Source organism: Manis javanica, chromosome 3 (assembly GCF_040802235.1).
Source record: "Manis javanica isolate MJ-LG chromosome 3, MJ_LKY, whole genome shotgun sequence".
NCBI classification, from domain to species: domain Eukaryota; kingdom Metazoa; phylum Chordata; class Mammalia; order Pholidota; family Manidae; genus Manis; species Manis javanica.
This window is the reverse complement of record NC_133158.1, coordinates 116,438,968-116,465,642: the sequence shown is the minus strand read 5'-3', so window position 1 is coordinate 116,465,642 and position 26,675 is coordinate 116,438,968. Positions and strand designations below refer to the sequence as shown.

At 36.1% G+C, this 26,675-nt stretch overlaps 1 protein-coding gene across 8 annotated transcripts in view; it reads left to right on the top strand.

Moving 5' to 3' along the window:
* Positions 1-26,675, top strand: part of CCDC50 (coiled-coil domain containing 50) — a 260,855-nt gene that overhangs the window by 15,372 nt on the left and 218,808 nt on the right. For all 8 annotated transcript variants that reach the window (XR_012129294.1, XR_012129292.1, XR_012129291.1 and 5 more), the window contains exons 2-5: positions 11,579-11,641; positions 12,458-12,584; positions 16,662-16,752; positions 24,507-24,624. Coding sequence is in view for 4 of the 8 variants with exons in the window: in XM_073231911.1 (XP_073088012.1) it covers positions 11,579-11,641; positions 12,458-12,584; positions 16,662-16,752; positions 24,507-24,624 (399 nt within the window). In the remaining 4 variants the exon portion in view is untranslated. The remainder of the gene's footprint in view (positions 1-11,578; positions 11,642-12,457; positions 12,585-16,661; positions 16,753-24,506; positions 24,625-26,675) is intronic.

Here is a 26,675-nt window from a genome sequence, read left to right as displayed (position 1 = left end):
CTTACAGAAAACATTCTATAGTTTCATCTTTTTCTAAGTGTAATTTTGATAGTCATCTTCTTGTGTTTAATTTTGAAATTTTATAAATCCATTTAAAAATAAACTGAATTATGTTAAGAACAAGAGTGCTTTTAAATCATTTTTATGATGTTAAGCTTAATTACTTATTAAAAAGCTGTATTAATTCATATATTCATGAATTGTCCTGAAGTGGAAAACCCCTGTAAAATTAATTTTTCTTTAAAGAAGGCATCAAAGACAGTAAATGTAGGAGAATGTTTCTCTACTTGTGGTCAGTTTAATTTTCAAGATCAATTGAATTACACAAATGTACACATTTGCTAATCAAGATCCAGAGTTCTTTAGTAACTGTTTGATTGATGAAGTATTAGAGATCTGGTGGGTTTATCAATAGTAGTTGTATTACCCAGAGTTCAATTCCTTTAACTATATTGAATACCAGATCACTTCCTTTCCAAGTGGGTATTTGTTCACCTTGTTTCTGTGCCTATATCTGTACAGTGGTTGCTTGATAAATACAGAAAAGCTCTTGATCTTTTCACCCTGCTGAGGTTAACAAAAACTACCATCACTTTAGGGATGAGGAAAAAGAAGCATAAGAATCATGAAATAGAAGCACTTTAAAGGTAAATCGGTCACTAACACAAGACCAGCAATATATTCAAGACCCTTGGTTGTGCATACTGGCAAAGTGAGTTATGTCTGTTGGTTAAAATACAAGCATGTGTGTGTGGTGTGTGTATGCACACAACGTCACACACACACAACAATGGTTAAAATGGTTCTAAATGATCCAGTTGTCTAAATTAGCCCTACCTGTCTGTCACACTATAATTATCGTTTAGAGTAGTGCTGTCCAGAAGAACTTTTGTTATAGTGGAAATGTTCTATGTTCCGTACTGTCCAAAATGGTAAGTACCAGCCCTATGTGGCTATTTAGCACTGGAAATGTAGCTAGTGAGACTGAGGAGTGGAATTTTTAATACTTAATTTTAGTTAATTTTAAAGCAGTAGCTTCCTGTGACTAGTGGCTACTACATACAGTGTGAAAACAAATGTTTGTGACCCTAGTGAATAGAATAATGATGTGTTGATAATAATGGATCAGTGGAACATACAGATTTAGTTTAAGGAAATCTGTTCTAATATCTTTTTCCTGTAGATGCACATCACTTGGGGCTTTGAAGAAAGCCTTAGTGAGCACTTGGTGGGATGCAGAGACAGAAGGAACCCGAGCATCAGTTTGCTGGGGACTCACCCTAAGTGACTTCTGAGTGGAGCTCATTTTGAAATTATGAAATGTTTCTTGAGAGAAAGGAAGCTCAGTTTGAGTGCTTGGCATTAATGTCTGTATCTGCATTTTCTGAGAATTGACAAGGTCTGAGTTTCTTGAGTAGCTTTTTTATTTTGTTACTGACAACACAAAAAGGTTTGGCTTCAAAGCACCAGTCTATAAATGTGGATGCCTGCAGCACAGGAAGCTTGTGAGGTTGTTTGTGTGTATTTTTTTTAATCATTTATAACAAGTTGAAGTGAGATATTTCTGTATGGAATGTCTTATCTCTATTTGACAGCTCTACCAGGATGAGTAAAAAGTGCTGTGTTTCCACCCTGCTGTCTCCGCCCACCCTTCTTTTTTTTTTTTTTTAACTATTTCTCTCACCCTCACCTTTTACCCTGTCAAATGGAAATTTCTGACTCAGCCCTTTTTTCTTTTCCAATAAGTTACCCAGTTACTCTGTGGTCTCTGATAATAATGTAGATGGTCTGTGATATTAAATCACAAGTAGTACTTCAGATTTGAAGGCTTACATTATCTCAGCATTTTCAAAACCCACTTGCCTTCAATCTACTGTGTCAGTGGTTAGCTATAATGTGTCGACTTGCCAAACAAGTGGTTTGGGTTACTGAGCTTTTCATTTATATTTGAATTTGGGAAAAAACAAACAAACTTGGGAACCTATTTTGATAAGTTGCGTCAGAATGAAATGTTGGGATTAAATCAGTTGTTTTGCTTTTTAAAACATCTATTGTGCTTTGGTGAAGGTGTGTGTGTGTGTGTGTGTGTGTGTGTGTGTGTGTGTGTGTAAGCATGTTTTTAGAACTATTATGCTAAAACTATTGAAGATGTCTGTTCTCTAATTTAGTGCTTCCTATTTAGTTCCAGCATTATAACTAAATCATGTTTGCTACATGAAACATTTCTCTCCAGTGAAGTACTAGGGTTACTTCTCTCTTTTACGGTAATGAGAACCAAGCAGTTTTTCGTATTTCCCTGCTTGTTTTGGTTTTCAGAAAGATCAGATACAAATTTGGGGTCTCAAGTGGACTTTGTTTTTGTTAGCATACCTTTTCCTTAAAAACAAAACAAAATAAAAACTTTCCGTAACCTTAAGGAAACAGTATAATTGAATCAATAAAACATTGCTATTGCAATCATTTTTTCCTAATATTTGTTGTTTCACTGTTTAGATGATTAAATTAAATTAAAGACATGTATTGTAAAATTATAAAATATTACAATATGAAAAGGATTGTAATTATTAGGAACTGTTATAAAATACTGTGAAAGGATTATATATATAATAAGACTCCATGGTAGACAAATTAGAAAATATAGTAATGTTTAAAAATTAAAATAAACTCCATTGTAATTCTATAGTACATAATCAATGTTAGGATTTTGATGTTAGTATCCTTTCTAGTATTTTCTAAATAAAATTTAAGTTGAAAAGTCAGGTATGTCACAGTATAGTCAGTACACTGTAAAAGAGCTTATAAGATCAGCTCTGGGCCCTGCCTGTATGGCAGAGAGTCCCTTTAGGACTTTATCTGTACAAAGTTCCATATAATGTGTCTGTCACAAAGGTGGTCATCCATAGAGTGTGTAAAACAACAGACTCCATAGTGCGAATTATTTTTACGAAGCACGCATATAAACTCTAGGGAATATGAGTGCTCTGAGGCTGGAAGTAGGATCAGTGGAAAATCTCTATAGATTGGCGGGCTTTGGCCTTCTGAAGAAAGATCATTTTACTTATTGTTGTCTGAAAATGGGTTGTGTTGAAAGGAAGTGGGCTTCCTGTGACTGAAATGTTTAAGAGGAGTCCAGGTGATTATTTGGACAGGGTAAGGCTTGACTTGACAACTACTAAAACCCTTTCTGATAATCAGTTTTATAATTTTAAGAAAGTGATGTATCACTCAGCATCTTTTTATGAATACTGACTGAAATTTAGAAATATTTGAGGAAACTTGGGAACCAAACCTGTCAAGAGCCTTTAATATTCTTGGAAATATTTCCTTGGTATTAAAGATTCTTGATACTCTAACACAATTTGGTTTTCTAACCAAGGTGGTGACTTTAGCAGATCAGATATTTGGTAGAACTTTGCAGAAGATTTCTGAGTTACTGTTCTGGTCCTTGTAGAGCTTTTTATGAGAAGGGTAGCTTTTAATGTTTCTGTAATGTTTGTGGCAGAAAAATTAACCCCCAAAATGTTTACCTGTTGGAAAGATTTTTCAAGATTCCGCCCCCCACCTTCCTCCCTTCCTTACTTCCTTTTCTGTCAACCTTGACTTGTTTTTCATTCACCTTGTTTTCCTAGCATTTTTTAATTTTCAGGGCTGTTCAGCAACCTGCAACTATAGAAGACTTCTGAGGACATGGGACAGTTTTCTCAAACAAATGACTCAGGAGAACTAGCTCCAGATTCTAAAAGTTCCTGCCACCACCTCTGCACACATCGCATTCTCTTCTTCAAAATGCCACATACATCCTGTGCACCCTGTCAGGTTGTTTAGCTTAACAAACATGTCCTTATGTATACACAGATTTTTCATAGTCCTGGGGTCTAATTTTAGAAATGCTACTTATTTAACTGTGATCCTTGGTATGTTGCTCCAACTCTCAGAGACATTGTTTCTTCATAGAGTGGTGTGTTTAATTGTGGGCTAAAGGGACTAACAATTGGCCACCTGCCTGAGTGTACCACCATTCTAGGTATTCCAGGATTCTCTCAGGTAATTAACATTTTCTTTGGAATATATTTGGAATTTGGAGTGAGAGAATCAGAAACACTTCACTGTCATTTAAAGCAAGGTGGGTAGATGTGCAGCTCCTTAGCCTTGTTTTAGGTGAGCTGAAGTATGTGGATAGATTATATCCAGAAAAAATGCAGTATTTCTTGATATATCATTTATACTAGTCATCATTTTTCTCAGGAGCTCTCCTTTCCATATTTATTTGAAAGTCATTATCTCAGGCACTGGGATAACTGTTGGAGAGAAAAATGATCCATAAGATTTGTCTTGCCTTTCAGGATCTTGCATGTATGCTGGAGAAACAGATGACTAAAAGTCGTCATAACATGATTGGTGCTGCAGTACTGTATTTACTAGATGCTATGAGATCACTGGGAAAAAAAGCATCAGTAAATCTGGGTGTATGAGAACTCAGTCGTGATAGTTTTGGTTTTATGTCCTAGAGGATTGGTTTAATAAGGGAGATGACATTTGAATGAGGTCTTTGAAGGTTGATTATGAATATTTTAGATAGTGCAGGGGTTCCTTATGCAGGTAGAATGGGGTTGTTACCTCTGCTATCTGTGGAGTGGTGCCGAAGCTTCCTTTAGACTCGTAAGATCCTCCCATTGTCTTTGTTCCACACCCACAACCGAACAACTAAAAACATGAACCAAAATCAATGACCATAAAAATCTCCAAGCAGTTGAAATTTTGGTCATGATACTTGATACTTCAGTAATTTGTACAATGTATGGAATGGAAATCTTTGTTTTTCATAAAGGAATTGCCAAGATCTGTGTGTACTTTGTGGGTACTTCAGTAAGGGGGGATAATTTTACTAAGGATAATAGCTACAGGTGGGTCTCGTTTAATTATAGATCTCTGCTCAGAAGGATTTTCTAGCTCCTGGACATGGAATAATCACAGTATATTGGAAAGAACAGGGGCTTTGGAAATTTGATCAGAAAAGTAGCCTTGCCATTGGCTATTTCGACTAGAAACACAATAAATGAAGGTGGAATGTCTGTGTTGTTTTACTTCTTTTGCATGAGCCAAAATTAGGTGCATTCTCCTCCCTCTGCCATACTATACTTGGACTTTGTTAACTTTAACAAAATGGAAATTTTAGGATACTAAAGGACAGATCAAAGATTTCAGTTACTCTTTATTTTGTAGTAAATTAATTGCTCATACGTTACTTAGATATTATTCTCATTGTTTTCAGCCTTTTGCCTGAAAGTGAGAAAGTTTAGTTGTCAAAGTGATTTAAAGCAGTTTGCGATTTTGGGACTCATTAATTGGGGCAGATGGTTAGGAGAGTGTCTGCAGTCCATAGCTGAGCATCATTAAGATCCCCCTGGCTGCTGCTTTACCAATGATGGTGGTGGTGATGGGGGTGAGGTTTGCTTTTGGTGTTGGTTTTTGTGGTGGTGATGTTGATGTCATCTTAGTCCCTATATATATAACTTGCTAGACTGAGAATGTCAAAGATTCTGGCATTAGAAAGAGATTTCTTCAGTTTTTCTGCATTCCATTTCTCATCTACTCTTCTTTAATAAATTAGGGAGACACTTCTTTTAGGGTAGCAAACAGACGTGTTGGGATTTATATATGTCATTAATTCTTAGTTCAAATTGTCATTAACATCTCAGACATGGTAGTCTAATATTCATTAATATTCCCACAAAGGGCGGGAAACTCACTGATATTGGATGGATAATGGAGGCTATTGGGTGAGGTGGTTAGATCTCAAAGGGAGATTTTTCTTGGAATTTTCCATTATGGTCACTACCTAGGGTTCTTCTTTTAGGTCATCTATGAAACACTGTGCAGATGAAAGGAACTTTTTATTGTACTGGTTTTTCAGAAGTAAAAAACAGGCCAACTATGATTGCTAGAGGATTATTTTTGGAAGACGGAAAGACAGAGTATAAACTGTGTCCCTTTTTTATTGCTCTATTTTGAGTCCTGAAATTCACCTTCTGAACACACATACCACCCTTACCTAAATTTTATTTCATCCTCCGTTTAAAAAAACCTATTGTATATTTGTCTTATTTAACTAGTATTTAATAATATGACTCTTTCTGACATAATGAAATATAAATGTAGTACTTCCAAGAGTTCTTTCAGCAGGAGTATTTGGGGCCAGAAGAGCTCAGTTTGTTTTCCAGTTCACTTGTTTATTGTTGGGTTATCTTTGTCAAGCCCCTTTATTTCTCTGAGCCTAAGTTTCCTCATGAGTAAAATGAGGATATTGATAAAACCTTTATCCTCAGGTGTCTAGGAGGAATAAATATGAAAATTCATTGTAATTTACAAAGTTCTATATCAGTGTCAGTTACAGCTGTCTGTCATTACCAAGTTTTTCCAGACAAAATGTGTGTCTGGAACATCTTCCTAATTCATGGAGGGTTTTTCATGTGTACAGAAGAAAAGAAACCGAACACAAGCCCTGCTCTCAGAGCGGTGGATATGTATTCCATCTGCTACTGATAACCTTTACACAAACCCAGAATAATTCACCAAATTATGCCAGAACATAAAAGGCAATACAGATGCCTTTTTGAAAAAAATAGTTTCTAGTGAATGTTTTATTAATCCAGGCATTTTAATGTGGGTGGAGGCATGAAAAGGTAAAATGTTGGGATGTGGGTAAAATAATTGACTGGAGGAATGGCTTCTTCTCTCCTCTTCTAGTTCATAAGAATTAATTGGTCCCTTTGCCAAGAATGTTTTCTACTTGTGCCCTTAGCAGTTTTCACCTTCCTTTGAGGTTCATTTTGTATGTTAACTCCTTTAAAGCTTCCTGATAGTTCTGCCCAAGTTGCCTCCACTCCTTGCACCTACTGACAGTTTATAACAAGCATCTCTGCTCCATTGTTTATCCTTTCAAATAATTTTCTATAGGTCTTTATATAACATTAGAGTATATTATCTCACTTAGCTTAATATAAATAATGCCATTGCTTTATTTAGAAGGATGCATAGATGAATGAGAATCATCTTTTTCTTCAAGGAAGAATGTGTATGTTACAGACATAATATATATATGTATTCCATCTGCTACTAATAAATAGCATTCATATATATATATATATCCCATTTCCCATTTCTGAGACTTGCTTGGCTTAATGTAACAGCTTCTCTATATACCTGTATATATGTCTGGATTTTAAAAAATCATTGAGGCCTTATTTCTTTTAATGTTAATGGGGGAGGTTTCAGTCATAACAGCAGAGCGTAATTCTATTCATAACATTATTTTTTTCTTTGTTTGTAGAACTCTTACTGTTCTTTGGCTTTATTGACCAGTCTTCAATTTTCTATGAATGAGCATCTCCTGAAGTCTCACTTTATGCTATACTTACATGCTTACTGTATGCAGAGATGAGTCCCACAGGTCCCTGCCCTGAAGAGTTTGCATCTGGATGGAGAGGCAGCTGTGTGCTCAAGTTGAAGGATAAAGTGTGTTTCTACCTGTTTATGCTCTTCTAAGTAACGACATGGAATTGCATGGTTATCAGTCTTTAAAAGAGGCTTAATCATCCTGACCTAACTTTGGGGAGGTGTTTGGGCCAGAGGGAAGGGGCTACATGACCACTGAGGTCTGCTGGGAGTGAAGGAGAATGATGAGGTTGGCTTAATGGCAAGATCAGCCTGAAATTGGGATGAGTGAAAGTGAACATGGAAGGGCAAAAATTTGTGAAGTGGGAGGATAAAAGCCCAGGGTCCAGTGGTTCATCTTTAATATGCCTGGAGAGAAAGGTAGTGAGATGAGTTTATATTGTTTATGCTTAGTACTATTTATACTGTTTACTACAAAGTAGAATGAATTAGAGAAGGAGCAGAGATTCAGGCTCTGAACTTGGCCTGGCTGTGAGGTTTTTTGTAAATCCCAACCCCATTACTGACTTACAGAAGTGACTGGATGTGTGACTGTTTTCCAGCTTGTATTAGAGCAGCAATGCAGACAATACAGAGGTAGATCTTGAAAGGGGTAAATCTTGAAAGAAATGGATACTGAAGAAATTGTGGATTGAGCAAACAATATTTTGGTTTAAATGAGATACATTTGGAAGTTGTTGGTGAACTATGAAGTGCTAAATCAGAGAATTGATAATACAACTCTGTGTGTGTGTGTTTGTACTCCTTGTAGTCATTAAACATCTGGGTTCTCTCATACCTCAGGTTCTACCCATATGTTGTGTGTACTATGTCATCTTACGCTGTAAGATTTAGGGCAAAATCAGAATAATTGAAAATAGTTCAGTCTTGCTATTTAAATATTTTTAAAAATGACTGAGAAGAGTTATTTTAACGTAATCAGTAGTTTTTAAGTTCCTTGTACCTGTAATGTATATCAAACATTTTCATGCTTATTATGGTTTAGCAATATATACTGTGGATGGAATAAAATATGTAGATTAAAAAAAATTTATATATAGAATTAAAAATATATATATAACATTACAAAAAACATAGGGAATATACAAACCAAGGAACCTACCACCCAACTTTAATAGATGTTAATATTTTGCCTCATTTGCTTCAGTCTTGTCTATTTTATTTGTAAACAGAACAGCATATAGGTAGGTGGAAGGCATTCCTGCCTCTTTGCTTCTCTTTCTATAGGTGACCACTATTCTAAATTCAGTTTGTGTCAATGACATATATTAAAAATATGTATTTTTCTGCAGGTGTATGTATCTATAAACATTATGTTTTTAATGTTTTAGTGTTGACTAAAGCAAAAAAATAAAATTGCGGTTCTTCATATGGTGATCCACATGGAAAACTGCAATTATTTTATAATTTTCTACTTTAGTCAGCATGATATTTAAAAACATATATTGTTTTGTCATAACTTTCTATCCAAATAACAAATAAAAGTGGTTTTTAAACTTTTCTACAGAATGTTTTACATTGCTTCCTCATATATATGATATACCTGTGTTTGTGTCTATAAAACTGAAGTTCTCCAAACCATAGTTTACTGTACTATTTGTGTAATACTGTTTTCTAGCCTATTCATTTTTAAATGCTTGTTCCGATTTAGTACATTGATTTTATGATCTAATAATAGGTTGTCACCTATGATTTGAAAAACACTTAGATTAATCTAAAAATAATTTAACCATAATTAATCTAAAAGTAATACTGTCTTTAGTATGCAAACATAAGCCTTTGTGGTATAATAGAAATGCTTCAAATAATGCAGTATTAAGAAGGCATTCTTATGCACAATATTTGATTACATTCACTTTGGCTAATTCATTCTGAATATTTGCTTTTTATGAACTATATCCATACATATCTCTTAAACTAATTGATATTAATTTGATTGATACTAATTGGATTGATATTAGCTAGGTGTTTTAGAGAAAGCATTATGGTCAATAAAGAATATCTCCTTTTAGTTGTTCTGATGATGGTTTGCCTGTAGTCCAGGAGGCCTGTCCTGGTGTCCGGAGAGGAAGGAGTTCTTGCTGGCTCAGAAACTGACTGCTAGCCTTGTCACAATGTGTAGCCTTAATAAGCCCTTTCTTCTTTCTTGTCCTTGTTTTCCTCACTTATTAAACGAAAGGGTTAACTAGCTCATCTTGAAAGTACTTTTCATTCTGTGAAATACAGAGTAACTAGTGATGCCTGGGTTCTTGTTTGCGGAGTCGAAGAATGAACTTAGCCAACACCCAAGGTAGGAGAGCTAGGGAGAGGATTTTAATGAGAGATACAGTGAGAGGACAGAGGGGACAAGAGAGCCAGGGATGGTGCATTGTCTAGGGGATTTATAGGCAGTTGAGGATTTTTGGGAACTGATAAAGGGCTTAGGGTATGGACTTGTACCACCTGCCCTGCCCCCAGGGTGGGCTGGGTTGTTGTCTGTTTGCTAGCTCTTTACAGTGAAGTCACAGGTTATGCTGAGATACCCTTTTTTATTTGTGGAGCACTCAAACATTCCAGGCCAAGTTACTCCTGGCCTTTTAATTTTTAACTGATCTCACTGAAAATGTCTATATGCCTAGTCTGGTATCTTTACCTTAGAGAATTAGTGTGACCTTGACTTTGCATAATGCTTAACAGTTTCAATAGGGACTTTACATCGATTGTTACATTGCTTTGACTAAATATCCTGCTTTGCTTTTTCTGGAGGCCCTCACCCTATTCTGACTACACCCAAGGTCCCTGTCTCACTAGGACCAAGTTGTCAGAATTTTCTGAGAATATATCTGACAAAAGAACAGGACTTAAATACTAGAATTATATACTAATTTTGCAGTTCCATTTAGCAAGAGGCAAGCAGGTCATACACAGTTTAATATGACTCTTAGGCAAAGTAAATTTACCATTAAACCATTTCAAAGTAGTCTTGACATCTCCAAGATCTGCCTACTTTTTTGTAGCATTATTTCTGAGGGACAGGGCCATGGGAATGTACATGTGAACATGCATAGTGCTAAGAATGGCAAAGGAGTGTTCTTTCATTTTCTTTTAGTTAAGTCTCCCCACAGGCAAATCCAAAGCTGCAGAAACAAATTTATAACCCTTGGTAAGCCCTCGGGGACAGTTTCATGAGTCTGAACACATTGCAATAGTCTGAAGGTTTGGGGAGTCTTCCTTTTTATGGGAGTTACATGTTTGGAATAGAGTAAGAACATATCACCTAAACTATATATCCTTAAAACAAATAACAGCACTTTTCATGATAAGAATCCTTTATATAAGAATTGTTTTGTGTTTAAGTTTGTTTTAAGAAGCAGAGGTTTAGCATTGCTTTTTGGGATAGAATGAACCTTGAAGACTGTCTCTTCCCATTGCTTCCAAGAAGACAGGCCAGTAAATGCCCTTGCCTGAATCTTCAGGTGGACGCAAAGTTAGTGGCAGATTCCTGTATACTCCCAGGATCTCATTTTCTTTTGTTTTGCAGATTCTTTTTAGGCAGCTCTACATTTAGAGAGACCCAAAAAGCCAGTTCTAACTCATACCTGTGGGCGTGGACCCATTAAAAAATGTGTACAGATCTCCTGCCCTTGGGACTAACAAAGGTGTGCTTTGTGCTTTCCCTTAAGGACATAAGTCTCTGGGGGAGGATCCTCTGAATCCCAGATGGGTGAGGCATGAGCTAGATTTCCTTTAACTCCTCCGACCATGTGAGAACTCAGCTTTCTCTCAGCTGCAATATGTAAACATTCTTATCTTTTATTATTGAAGCAGTACTTGCCCTACATTTGTAGCCATGGATTGGAATTTCTGGACTTCTGTATTCTGATTCTGTGATTAATATCCTTAGGCCAGGGACCAGAGCTAACCTTTATTTTGTGACTTCCTGTGCTTGGCACTGAGCAGGTACTATGTGAGTCTTTGTGAATGAAGACTTTATAATCACTGGTTGCTATTTTGTGCATTGCCAGTTATAAAGTTGATCACCCTAAAATATTAGAATCGATTGTTGAAGTAAACAAAGTCCTTTTCTTTTTATGTTAAAATACTACCAATGAGTCTTCCTGTTTGCTCTTTCTCCCTTATGCAGTGTGCCGAGATTTTGCTGTCCTAGAGGACCACACCCTGGCTCACAGCCTGCAGGAACAAGAGAGTGAGTAATGGCCCTCTCTCACACTCCCATCGGTTTTCTTCTTTACTGGTAGCTCGAGGCAGGTTTCTTCGGGTGAGGCAGTCACTGAACTATGCTACCCATCCATCCTCAGGGTTTGTCTAGGCAAATGACAGGACACTGGGTAAAGAATAAAGTTGGGCATTTTGAAGTAAGACAGCTGCCTGGGATTAAAAACCTGTTGGATATACTGAAGGAAAAGAGGGACCCCTTGAACCATCTCTGTTGCTTTAGAATTGTAGGAGGGAGACACTCATTATCCTTGTATCCGGGGCGTGTAAAATGCTGGCATAGAGATCCGTTCCTTTTCCTAATAGAGGGGCCTGAACATCTTTTCCCAGGTGATGTCCAAATATTTATGTATGTATGGAAAGGAAATCTAAGCTATATGTGTTATATAAAAACATGTATTTGTGAATATATAATTTGTGAATCATTAATACATATATCAGTATAAAAGTTTTGAAAAATGTAGTTCAGAATAGAGTGGCAGCTTGTGGAGCAGAAAGGGAACTGGCTCTGGCTTTAAAATATTTGTGTAAAAGTCCTAGCACTGCCACTGTTTGGCCATGTGACCAAAGGCAAATTACTTAACCTTTCTAATCCTCTTTTTACTTTATGGAAAGATAAGCACAATTAATTCCTGTGCTGCCTATTACACAACATTGCTGAGAACATAAAATAGGATTAATGAATGTAAAGCTCTTTTTAATGGAAAAGCTTTTCTTAAGTTCATCCTGAGGTTTATTATTAACAAGCCAAGGCTTTTTAATTCCTCCCCTCAATCTTTCTGTCCAGTTGAGCATCATTTGGCATCGAACATTCAGCGGAACCGTTTGGTCCAGCATGATCTCCAGGTGGCTAAGCAGCTTCAAGAGGAAGATCTGAAAGCCCAGGCTCAGCTCCAGAGGCACTACAAAGACCTGTGAGGATTTGGGAAGTGGGAGGGAATCGTGCCAGGGCAGAGAAAAAGGTTGTTTGTCCGTCTCTCTGATTTCTTGCACTATTAGACTACAAATCCTATTTTAGCTGTCCCGTAGTTTTCTTTGATTTGATAAGTTTTCTTTGTTATTGGAACACTTCACTAGGTTTTGGGACATGTGGATGCTGCTGTGAACTCAGCACTTTCAACTGTATGACTTTGAGCCATTTGGTTCACCTCTCTGAGTCTATTTTCCTCACCTCTAACATAGGGAAAATACTCTCTGTCCCCTCTGCTTTATAGGTTGTTTGAGGGATCTAATGAAAAACTGGTTATCGAAGAACTTTGAGTCATATTGAATTATTTTACTATTTCCTAATGGTGTTCTGTTCCTTATTTTCCTTGAACTCCTTGCTTTTCAGGTAGAGACAGAATCTTTCTGGAAAACTGAACTGCACAGTCAGTTTTCTTCATAAGTTCAGCATTTGACAAAAGTTCTTTCTCAGTCTTCTCCTTTAATAATCAGATAAATAGAAAGATCATGTCTATGGTCTCTTCCAGCATAGTGACTTTTTACTCTTTGTCAGTGTTTTAAAAGCTCACAGGGCACATTTCTTCTTTGAGAGGGGCTCTTATACCTAAATTTCTAATGGTGGATTTAACTGCAATGTTTTGTTTTGAGGAGGAAGGGGCAAAGGAAGGCATGAAAGTACCTCTCAGTTTACTTTAGTTGTCATGTTCAAATATCCAGGAAAGACTGTGATTTTTGCTACCTTTGAAGAAGTTTTGTCTATTTTACTATTTGTAGAGATGACTTTACTCACCATTTTGTTCAGCTTTCTTAATTTGTAATAAATACTCTTATCGACTTGCTATACCTGACACCATGAAAGGCACTGGAAACCACTGATGTAAAATAATAAAAAATAGCCCATTGCCATTAAGGGCCTCTGAAAGAAACTCTGAGCATTCTGTATCTAGAAATACATGCACAAGATGCAGAGAATTAAATAGTAAATCTCATGCATATGACAAGAGAGGAGACTGGGAAAACTATCCCAATACAGATGATATATTTAATCTGAACCCTGATGGCTAATTAGGAGTTTATAGTGATGACCAGGGAAAACCATTCTAGCCAGAGGGAATAGCACTTATTAAGGTAAGAAGTGAAAGGACCTGGAATTTCATGGTAGCTGCAAGATGTTCAGTATTGCTGGAGTGAGAGTACAGCTAGGGGCACAGGTAGGAGAGGAGGCCGGAAAAGTAGTCAGAAGCTGGGCCAAGAGGTCATAAAGGTTATGTTTTTTAGGAATGTAGACTTTGTAGGTTTTATAGGATGAACAATAGAGAACCAATGAGTTTGGGATTTTCCTTTAGGGACTCCCCTGTTCTGGGGGCTGGATAGGTAAAATATTGGAGGGGGAAAGATTGACAGCAGCTTTTGAACAGTGGTCAGATTAAGAGATGACAAGGCTTAAGTTTAGGACAAGGAATGATTATGGTAGAGGAGGGAGATGATGAGGCCAGAATTTAGGGTAGTGTTAACAGAGAAGAGACAGATTTCACCAGCAGTGTTAAGATGAGAGCCAAAGCTAGAATACTCTAGAGTTCTAGATTATTGCGTTTTACCTTATTCGTAATTCTCTGTGATGAAGGTCAATTCTAAGGCTGGTGCAGCAGTTAAAGATCCTGAATTAGGGTGATGATAGTGAGTCTAATGAAGTTATGAAGAGGTTATGGAAACAGACCACTGTAAAATACACATCATGATTAGGAGAATGTGGATTATAGGTCCTAAATTAGAGAAGAACCAGGTATTAATTTCTGCCCGGGACTTCAAGGTTTTGGAGGTATTCCTGGCTAGCATAAGTAAGTTTGAAAGGAAGTTTTTCAATTTTCACACCCTGGCAATTTTGATAGCTGAACATTAAGGGAAGGATGAAATACTAAAGATTCTAATGAACTGGAATCTTTCGCTCAGTCTGTGTGTATCCTGGGGCCCCGTCTGAAGTCAGGCATACCAATTATTGATTATCCCTTCCCATTCGATTTTGCTTTCCCAGGATTCTGTATAATTAACTGAGTGAACTAGAACTGGTGCTTCTTGGAAATAGGGTTTGGAATAATTAAACTCAGCTTAAACTTGACTTTATTTTCTCTACTAAGCTATACATCTATGGCACTAGTGCCTTTAGCATTTCTTTTAAATTTGCCTCTGTTGCTGTGCTTCTGCTTCCTTCCCATCTTTTTTCACCTTGTATGTAGTTAGTAGTTGCTTACTTCTGTATAGATCTTACATTAGTTTGGAGATCCAGATAGAGAAGTCTTTGAAAATTAAGACCATGAATTTGTGTATTATTCTTAACTATTAGAAGATAATGAATAAAAAGGACATATAAATAAAAATTGTTTAGAGTAGATTTTTGTTTATTTTGAATTATTTGGTTTGAATAGTTTAAGAATCCTAAAATACTAGACCTGTACACAAAGTCATTAAGTCTAAAAACTTTTAAAGCTGATAAGATGACATGAGAGGGCATGATTTACTGGTTATCAGTGGTAGGACCAGAAATCAGGTGTGCAGACAGACATCCTGTCTGGAGATTTTCTCTTGAATCAAAAAGTCTTGCTGTCTCTGGCCTGTGCTCTCTGTTTTGTTTTCTCTAACTCCCTTGTTTTGTTTATATATACACACATACATACACACCCATATGTGTGTATAGACATCTATTTTCATCTATGTCTATGTATTTCCAAACATATTGAAAGTGCCAATTCCCTTCTACAAATGAGAATAATTTTTATCCTGAGTCTCAATTTTGTTAGAATAGAATATATGGGCTTTGATTCCTCCAGAGAAATTAGGATATTGCTCCCACTCCCTCAACAATTTTCAGTTATATGACTGCCATTAAACATGGAATATGCATTCAAGAGTGAGATTCACTGAGTGTTTTAAGTTCATTTGTCAGTAGGAAGAATGAGAGGATATATTTGTTTAACAAACAGCATGTAAGTTTATTGTAATTTTATTCCAGCATTTTTTTAGATAGTAAACTGTAAGCATGTTTATGTTCCTCTTTCTTAGGATAGTAAACTGTAAGCATGTTTATGTTCCTGTTTAGATAGTAAACTGTAAGCGTGTTTATGTTCCTCTTTCAGTCATTTTTTGTGAAGGTTCGCTCCCCAGAGCTACCTCATTCTGGAGTTTTAAGCTGCCCATTGGCTTTTCTTGAAACCTGAAGCTAGAAGGCTTGTATAGTTGTGGCCATCCCAAACCCTATTTTCTGCTGGAACTGCTATTTTAGAGGTGCTATTATAAAGGGTCTGTTTCTCCCACCAAAATATATTGTGAGCTGCTGAGCGCAGGATAAAGATTTACTCATTTCTGTGTCCTCAGTGTTAAGCAGTTTTTGGACCATAGCAGGTATTTTTTAAATCTTTGTTGAATGCCATAACAAAACAAAGCTATGGTAGTAACAGTATTATAACATTTGGTTTACTTAGTGGTGAGAGTATTAAGAAAACTATATCAACCAGAGAGGTTCCTATTGGGAACTGAAGTTGGGGAATATATACATTTTCCCTCTTTTTAAAAACATTATTGAAACAAAAAAAAAGATACCAAATTTAAAAAATTTATAAAAATCATTTTAAAGTCATACCATCACCTCTAGAAGACCATAGTGTTATTGATGGTTTTTTTCTGTGTACTCTATAATGTATATTGGATATTTGTGGATATTAATCGCATAATGTACATCTCCTTTGCAGAATCTTGGGAAAAAAGACCCCAGTAGGGTAAGGTGATATGGTAGTGTAGAAAAAGCATGGAGCTCTCCATTGTAGTGTCTGGGGATCAGATTTTGGTTCTGCTACTTATCTGTGATCTTAGGGAAATTATTTCCCTACTCTGGATCTCATATTTTTCATGCGTAAAATATGACAATACTCCTTGCATCATTATTGTGAGGATTAAGTGTGATAAAAATGTATACTGGCTCATAGTGAGTATTCAGTAAACTGTTTTAGGAAAAATCGTTCCTTATTCATATTGTTTTCACCTTTGTTTTTTAGTGAACAACAAGACTGTGAAATTGCTCAGGAAATTCAGGAGAAGCTGGCTATTGAGGCAGAGAGACGACGCATTCAGGAGAAGAAGGATGAGGTACAGCTTAGTTAATCACCTCCACTGCTTGGAGGAAGGGCTGCTCAGCTCTGGAGCAGTTACTTCTGTATCCATGGGCTCTGTGTAAGGTTGCTGAATGGGCAGCAGAACTTTTCTCTTTTGGGTTATATAGTCCAAGTATTTCTCTCCGTGGACCGCTGTTTTATTGCCCCTTGATCTAAGTGGGGAAATGTTAAAAGATGATATGAATAGTTTGACATAAGGTATGGATTAGATTCCTTGGGCTGCTTTAACAAATTACCACAAACTTGAAGGCTTTAAACAACAATTTATTCTCTCACAGTCCTGGAGTTTAAGAACTCTAAATCAGGGGTTTGGCAAGGCTATGCTCCCTATTGGGAAAGATCCTTCTTTGCCTCTTTCTGGCTTCTGGTGACTCCTGATAATCATTGGCAGTCCTTGGCTTAAAATTGCATTGCTTCAGTCTCTTTATCCATTGTCACATGGCCTTCCTCCCTGCATCTTTATGTTCTCTTCTTGTCTTACAAGGACACCAGTCATTGGATTGAGAACTCATCCTAATCCAGTAAGATTGCCTTTTAACTAATTACATCTGTAAAGACCCTGTTTCCACATAAGGGCACTTTCTGAGGTGCTTAGTAGAAATGAAATTTTTTAGGGGATGCAATTCAACCCAATATAGGGTGTCTGTCTGTGGGTTATTCCATAACTTTAGAAAGAACAGGCCTTGAGTGTCACCTGAGTAAGAGTCAGGGAGTATTCATTGCTCTCACTCTATTTTGTTAATGATTTAACTCTCCTATGTTATGCAGCCCGAAAGAACTCTAATCTGTTTGATTCTGTATGTATTTTTAAATTACATTGTTTTTAAAGATGAAAATCACTAAAATTAGCAATAGTATTTGGTTTGTAAAAACACTTCAGTTTGCAGTTAACCCGTAACTTGCTTTTGTCTTTCTTTTCAGCATCTGTTACAAACAATGCCTTTTCAATTTGCATTGATCCTGTGTCTGCCTTGCTTCACATCTGTTGTGCTGTTCTTGGTGACGGTCTTTAATTATATTAAGGAAGAAAATGATTGATCATTTTTAATAGTAGGATAACCATATGATTGACCATATACTCAGAAACACTTGTCAATATTAAAGGGGGGACACTATTAATTACATAAAATGGGATTGTCTGGGCAAACCAGCACAATATGATCACCCTATTAAATACGTATGATGAGGTTCATCAGTAAACTGCTACTCCTATTAAGTCATCCTCCTACTGAGTCAGCAAGACTCATTGTTCCATGCCAGGTGAGTGTGTCATCTGGTGTGTGTGTATATAGCTGTTTCTTCAAGAAACAAACCACGATTATGTGATAATCAGAACTGCAAGTGAGAATTAGGGATTACTTTTTATCCTTCCTGTTTTCATCATAGGAGCTCTTTTTTACTACAGGATGTGTTGCTTTTCTATAGTCAAGACTGCTTTGAGGATAAAACTGGGAACTGAAAGAAGTGATTATATTTTGTGGACAGGAAAGCTTCTGTTTTAAAAATAACAGAGTAATGAAGTTGACTTCTTATAAATGCTACTCATGTCCTGTGATTTTTTTTCCCCATTCACATAAAAATTGGATAGAAGGAGAAACCAAAACACTTTATTTTAGGCATGTAGAATCTAAATAGCAACCAATTACGGTATTCCTATGTAAAGTATTCACTGTGCTGTGTACAGAAATCACTGTGTGCAGTATAGTGATTGGCTCCATTTTCAGAGGGAGAAATTAATGCTTAAAGAAGTAATTGATTGGTCCCAAGCTATAATATGATTACAGAGAAATAGTTATACAGTTCAGGTCCCCTGACCTGACCACTTCTGACTTACACTGTGACACAACATAAAACATGTAAACAGTGGAGTTAGATTTGCCTGGGTTTGAATCTCAGCTCTTGAACGTCTAGCTGTGGCTTTCAGCATCTCACTTAACCATGCAGAACCTCAGGTTCCAAAATGGAAAAGTCATGATTAATTGTGCATACCCTCAAGAGCTCTTGTGAGCTTTAAATGAGATCACATATATAAGGCCTCTGGTACATATTAAGTTAATAATTGCTCTTTTGTTTTGCTTTCTTGCCAGGTGTTTTCCCTGCATTTTGCTCTTTATAATAAAACAACTCTGATTTCTCTTAAATAAGGATACATGCTGACTAAAAGGTGGAAAATGAATGGGCTTAAGTACATTCCAGTATGGTATGATCTGAGGGATCTTCAGGAGTTTACTTGCCTTTACAGAATTCCCACTACCTGGGCATCCACTGCTACTGAAATACTGAAATACTCCCTTTTTCCCAGTACTGGGGAGAGATTAAATGAAAAATCTCCCAGTTTTTTGTTTAGTGAGACTAGCCTTTAAAAATACCATTCAGACTTTTTGACTCTTTAGCTAATGCCTTAAATTAGATTTGGCTACAATGCCAAGATATTTTTTTATCGGAGAAAAATGTGACTCTCAGCTGACTGGTATGTTGTTACTATTAAATGAACAAAATTTGCATGAGTATAGTTTGTTGTTGAAGGATTTATCATAATGCTTGTTTATCTTAGTGCAGGGTGCCTCATAGAGAAATCTGGGACTTGGACAATAGTGCTAATTTTTCTGGCCAACTCTTGAAAAAACATTGCCTGTTATGCATAAACTGACCAAATTCTTTTTTTTTTTTTTTCCCTCTATGCTCTTTTACTTCCCTGTAGAGTCTGCTTAGCTACTAAGTTTTATTAACCAATAGAGTGGAAAATTCCTCAGTGAATTTTCACTTAGTTCTTTTTTAGAGATTTTTTGGGTCAACTCTCAAGTAATTTTTAATCCTCCCCAACCAGATGTAGAATCCAAGGCCCCTTTCCTTTTGGGACAGAGATTTTTTTCTAAACAACATTGTACATGAGAGGTAGAGTCACAACTTAGTATGAGTGACTTAGCATTTCTAGCTTTGTTATAGTATGTGTACATAGCACAGATAGAAGGAAAGTAGCGCTTCCATGCAGAGACAGATTTAGAAAAAAGAAAAGAAAACCTTCTGTATTCTTACCAACATTGTGTCTTCTCATTTCTTTCCCCCCTCTTCTTTTTCTTTCTCCCTTTCTCTCTCTCTCCCTTCCTTCCTTTTTTTCTCTCTTTTACCACAGTGTCTTGAATATAGTAGTTGCATTTCTCTTTAGGTGCCCTGTTGAGGGGGGCTTGTAGCCTTTGGGAATATTGAACTGTATGAGTTTGTAATTATTAAAAGCAGACAAATCCCACTGGGGTTTTACTCCTTAGTCACAATGTAAGTATTTTTCAGTGCTGTTGGTAAGACCGAGAAATGTATATTTAGTTGATTTAATTTAGTTATTCTTTAATAAAACTCTTAAGTGTGAGTGTGTGTGTGTGAATATCCATGGATACACATAGTGTTTGGACCTGGGCTCAAATATATGTGTATGTGTAACTATTTTAGGAAGTTTTTAAGTGCTTAAGTAAACATTAGCATGACCATATTATGAAAAGTCTGTGGCACTAGTGTTAAAATTTGAAATAATTTATAGTATGAACTGTTCAGGGATAAATTTAGTAACCAATTTACATTAAAAATTAATCTAGTTTGAACCATGGTACTTTTTCATAACATTCTTAAAGCAGTTAGAATTGCACATTCTAAAAGAATATATAATTTGCTAATATTTAGACAGTAGTTCATATGGCAATATATTTTAGCTACTAATTCTTTTCCCATGTTTTTAAAAATAAGTTTATACATATATGGCCAGAAAAGAGAGTGAGAAGCAGCTTCTGGTTGAGAAAATGCTTATTTCTTATCTTTGTTACATTGTGTTTTTTTATCCATAGAACTGATATTATCTTGTTTTCTGGTTTTATAACCCTTTGGGGTTATATCTGCTCGAGTCCCTGCTGAGTTAGATGTTAAAATATTAATTTCTAGTTAATAAAGAAATTTAGCCATCTAATGAAATGGTACGGCTTTCCTTTTTTTTTTTTTCTTTCTGACAGTCATTTGACAATCACATTTTCAGATCTCCTTGATTTTTTTTATACCACGGATTTCCTCATTTTGAAACTCACTATCATTGAAGGATAAAGGTAAAAACTTTGAGGGAGAAATAACCTTAATATAAAATTATATACACCATAAAAGTACCCCCAAGGAATCCAACACCATGGTTCAGTAATTTGTCATCTACTTGAGGAAGATGTGCCAGGCTCCTCTGGGCTCCACTGCCTCTTGTGCTAAAGCCTCTCAGATCACTCATATTTGCATGTCCTACATTATGCCGCTCATGTTGCTTCTACCACTTACTAGATAAGAACTTTCAGGATATTGACCAGATGATTTGTTTGTCTGCACATCTGAGGCTAAATGTGTAGCCCATTGAAGCTTATCAGTAAATCTGTTTTCATTAAAATGACTTTCCTGTAGCGTTCTAGAGATCCTTAATTGTGTCCTTTCTTTTTCTCACAGTTTTCAATTTTCCAGGGTTGGGTGAGTTTGTATAACAAAAAAGGGAGAGATGAGATATAATGGTAAATTCTCATTGAAATAAATGTATATACTGGAAAATCTTCTGTACAACTGTTATTATATATTAGCCCAAAGTAAGCATACCTGGTTAATATGATTAATTATGAAATAATTGAAAATGACTTCAGATGGGCTTATGCGTTCTTTTAGATATGTTTTGCCAAGTTGTGTTTTGTAGCATACTAATTCCATAAGATTTATATTCTTTATGTAGGAAAAAAAAAGCCTTCTGTTGTAAATTTGGAAATTCTGGGTTATAGGAAGATAACAGGTTTCTTTTATCAAAGTTTTAAAATACCCTAATATGCATTTTAAAGAGTTGTAAATAATCATGCCTTCCATTGAATGCTTTGTGAGTTTTGGAGAAACTTTTGAGACCAGTATTCTCAGGAACACAGCTTGGAAAATGCTATTCAAGCTTAATTTTTTAACAGGAAGGAAGCTAAAGACCAAGATTGTTTATGTCAAGGGTGACTAAGCTGCATCCAAGCATTGTGACTAATAATTGCCTCTTTGGCTTGCTTGAGGGAAATTTTTATATCAACTAACTGGAGTCATTGCATAGCAATGTTGGAAAGCACAGAGGAGAACTGACTTGGGCTAAACGGGTTATAATATGGCAGCCGTTTTCCATTGAATCCTTTATCTTTTCCCTCCTCAAGCCTAGCTTGCCTTTCTTCTCTTCCAATAGATGCTTACTCCAAAAAGAGCTGAGAGCTTAAAAGAGCAAAAGTCTTGGGTGCCAAGGTACATGACACGTTATGATTATTATTTTTTCTACTTGATTAAAATCTCTCGACCAGTTAATGGATTGTAAAGATAGGACATCATCCTTGTTTCTCTCCTGGTTCTTCACACTGAGAAAACAGCTTATTACTGTGTATTCATTAGGACTAAATTCAATAGCAGGAAAGCAATTATAAGGTCCCAGGAGTGTAATTTAATAATTTATGCTGGCAGTTGGATCTGGTCATTTTCCTTTATGCATTTACTCAGTTATAACAAGGGAAATGTTGCCTATGAAGGAAAATGAAGTATTGGGTGCTTAGTTAACAAGGCAACTCAGGAAAGTTTTGCATTTTCTCCCTATTTTTCAGTAAAACAGGGATTTGAGAAATTGTGTAGCAAATACTAGTTTTGGGAGAACAAGTTATCTGTCCCACTTCTCTCTCTCTAACTAATTGACGTATTACTTTATAAGATTTCAAATATAAGATTTCAAACCTGGCACAGGCTCTGGCACCTTGTCACACAGATTTATTAAAATGCTGCATTAGGTAGTCAAGACATTTGACTTTAAGATTGATTAGTGTAAACTCTTGATTGTACAGATAAAGAATGGAAGCCTAAATAAATATATTTTAGTACTTAATATTTATCTCCCAGTATTTCTGAAGCATCTCTGGCTTGAACTAGAAGGGAGAAGAAAATCATCCTAATTTCCAGATTTAGGGGATTTTTTTCTGTATTAGAAATTCAGATTTCTTTGCATGCAGTTTATGCTTGTTTAAGTAGGATTCTGTTAACTCTCATTCTGTGACACATTTTGTGAGTGCCTGCTCAAGTGTGTGATATTATATAGCAAGGGTTTTACATAGATTATTTATCAAATACATGCATACATATATACACACACGCACGAACACACATAGATATATATATATATGTATTTCACACAGTTTTATGAGAAGCTTCTAGCATAAAAATCAGTTGAAGGCATTAATAGTATATTTAAGCTTGAATTTAGCTATTTATTTAACATAAATGTAACATAGATTTGTAAGGCTATTTTGACGAACATTAAAAGCTGAGTATACAGATAATCTTTGCTAATCCGTCTGTCCTCAGTATTGTTTCTACACTGGTGGGAAGAAATTGATTCATTGATTTTGTTTTAAGTTTGCTTCCCAATCTTAGAATATTCTTCATTTTGACTTTTCAGAAAATTGCAGAAGAGGAAATAGTAATTAATTCTTGCTTCAAAATTTACCATTATTGATATCAAAGTGCTTCTTGTATTCCTTATAAAGAAAGCACCTAAAACCACCTATGACTGTTGTTACTATTTACACCAGTGAATATTATTGCCATATTTGTATGATCTTTAAAAATCTAGTGACAGGACCTTTTCAGTGTACATGAACAAGATTGCTGCTATTTTATGGGGCTTTCATAGAAATAATCTTCAGATACAGAACACTGTTACTCTCTAGCTCAAACTTAGTAACCCTTCATCCCTTATATCATAGACTTAAGACTTCTTAAGGTTGTCTATAAGGAGTGTCTGTGATGTAGCCTCAGACTGTTTTCCTAGCTTCACCTTTCTCTGCAGCACCCCACATCCAGTGTTTGAATTGGCCTCTTGGTTTTCCCTAGATTGATGCCTACCTAAAGTGTTCCTAACTTTGCTGATGTTCTCTCTCCTTACTTTACCTTTTGGAATTGGCTCTTGTTCAAAACCTAACACAAATGTGAAGACTTGTATTACTTCATTTAAGCAGAAATACTATCCCCTCTTGTGTATTCCCATAGACTTTTTTACCCTTGTTTTGAGGGATTTATGATTTAGTTGTGTTGTAGTTACTTGTATATACCTTTGTTTTCATAGGGGATGGCAATCTTTTTGGGGACAGGGTAGAATGTTATTCATCGCTCTGAAACTGCTTAAAAACTTGCCTGGAGACCGAAGCAGAGGGGCGACAGGAGGAAGACTTCGTTTTTTCAGTCAAGACAGTGGTACTCTAATGCAAAGCTGAATCAGAATCAGCTGAATAATTCTTTTGAAATGTTTTAAATTAAGTTACAGTTTATGAAGTTTTACACATTACTTCACTCTTCCCATCCAGACTTACTGAATCGTCGTCTTGGGAAAAGGGCCCACAAATATGTATTTTTAAGATTCTGTTGCATAAGTAGCTTTAGGAGTACTAGGTTTGAATATCTTCAGGTTGAGTGAGATATAAATTTCAATAAACAAAAAAAGGCTTTCTTGCTCATCTGTATGATGTGCCACCTCTGTCGAGCAATCGTCTGTGGCGTTTGACTACCAGAAGCTTAATGCCAGAAGTCTGGGGAGGAGTAGACAGCCCTCAGAAGCTTGGTAGTGGAATGTCTAAGCATTGACCTACCATATGGAGGAGAGTCGTCATGTGGAGTTTGTTCATTCTGTGGAAATACTCATTTCCATTCTCTTCATATTTGCAGGACATAGCACGCCTTTTGCAAGAAAAGGAGTTACAGGAAGAGAAAAAGCGGAAGAAACACTTTCCAGAGTCCTCTGGGGCCAGTGCTTATGGAGATAGTTACTATTATGAAGATGGAGGTAACAGTGCCTACATCATGACTTAATCTATCCTTAGACTCAACTGCAAGACACCCCTTAAAACTTGTCCATGAAGGGATATCAGGGCCCTCTTAGATTTGTGGTGGAATTCTATATGAATCTAATGAATTCGTCTGTTCCTTAGTTGGATGACCAGAGCCATTTTTATGGCTGTTAAAGTTTGGATATGGTTTGCAATGTTTGGCATGCATTCTTTTGGGCTTTAGCTACTTGGAGTGCTGTATTATATTCTAATCACATAAACTGGGGAGTGGGAAAGGGCAGATGAATCCCTAGGTGTGGTCTTTCTTAGGTAAGTCTGGGAGGTACTGTTTGAAGCAGCAAAGTGGCATGAATAATAAAGAAGGTGCACCATGCATAAGTTCCTGGAACAAAGCTTTTTTCTCTGTGCTTATCTTTTAAACATAGGCCAATGGTTAAACTTGCTGATTACAGAATTGAATTTTAAGACTATTTGTTTATCTTTGGCTCTTGATGCTTGCTTTGCTATTTGATTACCATCCAGAAATATGTCTGAGGGAGAGAAGTCCCTTCAAAGCTTCTCTCCTCTCATCCCCGCTTATGCATTGTGGTGCTGGTGAGGATGTGGTGGTGGTAATCGTGGTGGTGGTGGTTCTTAGAAGTGTTGGGAAATGAGTATTTGCAAGTACTGTTCAGCCCTTTTCAAAGATCTGCCAAAAGAAAGACATGTCCTATAATTTATAGTGTCAGTATTTATTGTAATTCAGCTTGGAGACGATACTTAGAATAACAAGTAAATAAAACCTAAAGGCAACTTCTAGAGAGTAAAAGTTTTAAGTTCAGTGATTCCAAAGGCCCTTGCTAACTAACTGTTGATATTTCTCTACGATTTCATTATAAAAGATAAGTAGGTCTTTGTCTTTACTAAGTAGAAAGGAAGAAATGAATATGTACAAGATAAGATTATTACAGTTTGAGCACTATCTTGCCGAGTCATATTGCTCTGAAATTATTGTCACCAGCAGAGCTCAGCTCTGTGGCATAATTAGTAAGCAGGTTGACACTCTTCTTATTGCTTGATGTGTTTTTCCTCCATATATAAAATAAAATGCTCAGCTCTTTTTTGATAGCCATTTTCTTTATGTTGTTCTTTCTAATGAAATCATGTAGTATATTATTTAAAAAGAAAAATTATTACCGTATTTTGCTACATGGCCAGAAGAAAGATAAAGAGGTACTCTTCGGCTTTAATTAAAATCTTCGGACTGTGGTCTGGTGTTCTTTGTTTATTTTTATTTTTAATTTTTCTCACTGCAAATAAGAATAACTTTAAAACTTTGACATCTGTAAAAACCTTAGGATGGCAAGTAATTAAGTACACTTAAGTATTCATTGTAGCCTTCCTCTATTAAAACTTAATACTAACTGAAATTGAGACTCAAATCTGGTTGTTTGGACGAGAGTGCTGTCTTCCTGATTCACATTTCTAGGGCAGGAAATCCAGTGATATTTCTGAGTACCTGAAAGTTAAAAAAATTTGTATGTATTTTAATTGCTTCTGTGAACTTTTAGAGAGTGGCATAGATGCCACCTTTTTGGAGTTGGGGGAGAATTGGGAATAGAAGAAGTGACCTCCTTAGCACATGCATGTAACTTGGAATTTCAGTTGTGTTGTTGAGAGATTATATATTGCTGAACATGTGATCCTCACTTGTATGCCCTTGAGAAGACCAAGTAGAGTTCCACAGAAATCACATTACAATTCAGCTCATATTTACAAAGAAATCCTGATGGTTTTTTGCAGTGGTCCTTTCCCAACACATTAGGGAATATTCTTTAAATGTACTTCTCTGTCTTTATGTGTAGAATGATCTTTACCTTACTTAGTAATAATCGCAATATACCATTACAGAAGCGGTCTTTTCAGCTTTTAATAAATTAATGTCTTTAAAATGATCATTTATGGATTTTTCTACAAATTTGAAACTATCCAAACATCTGTCAGATTTATTTCGGCCAAAGTAGTATATCTTTTTCATTTGTGAATCCATGTTTTTCTTTCAAAGCTG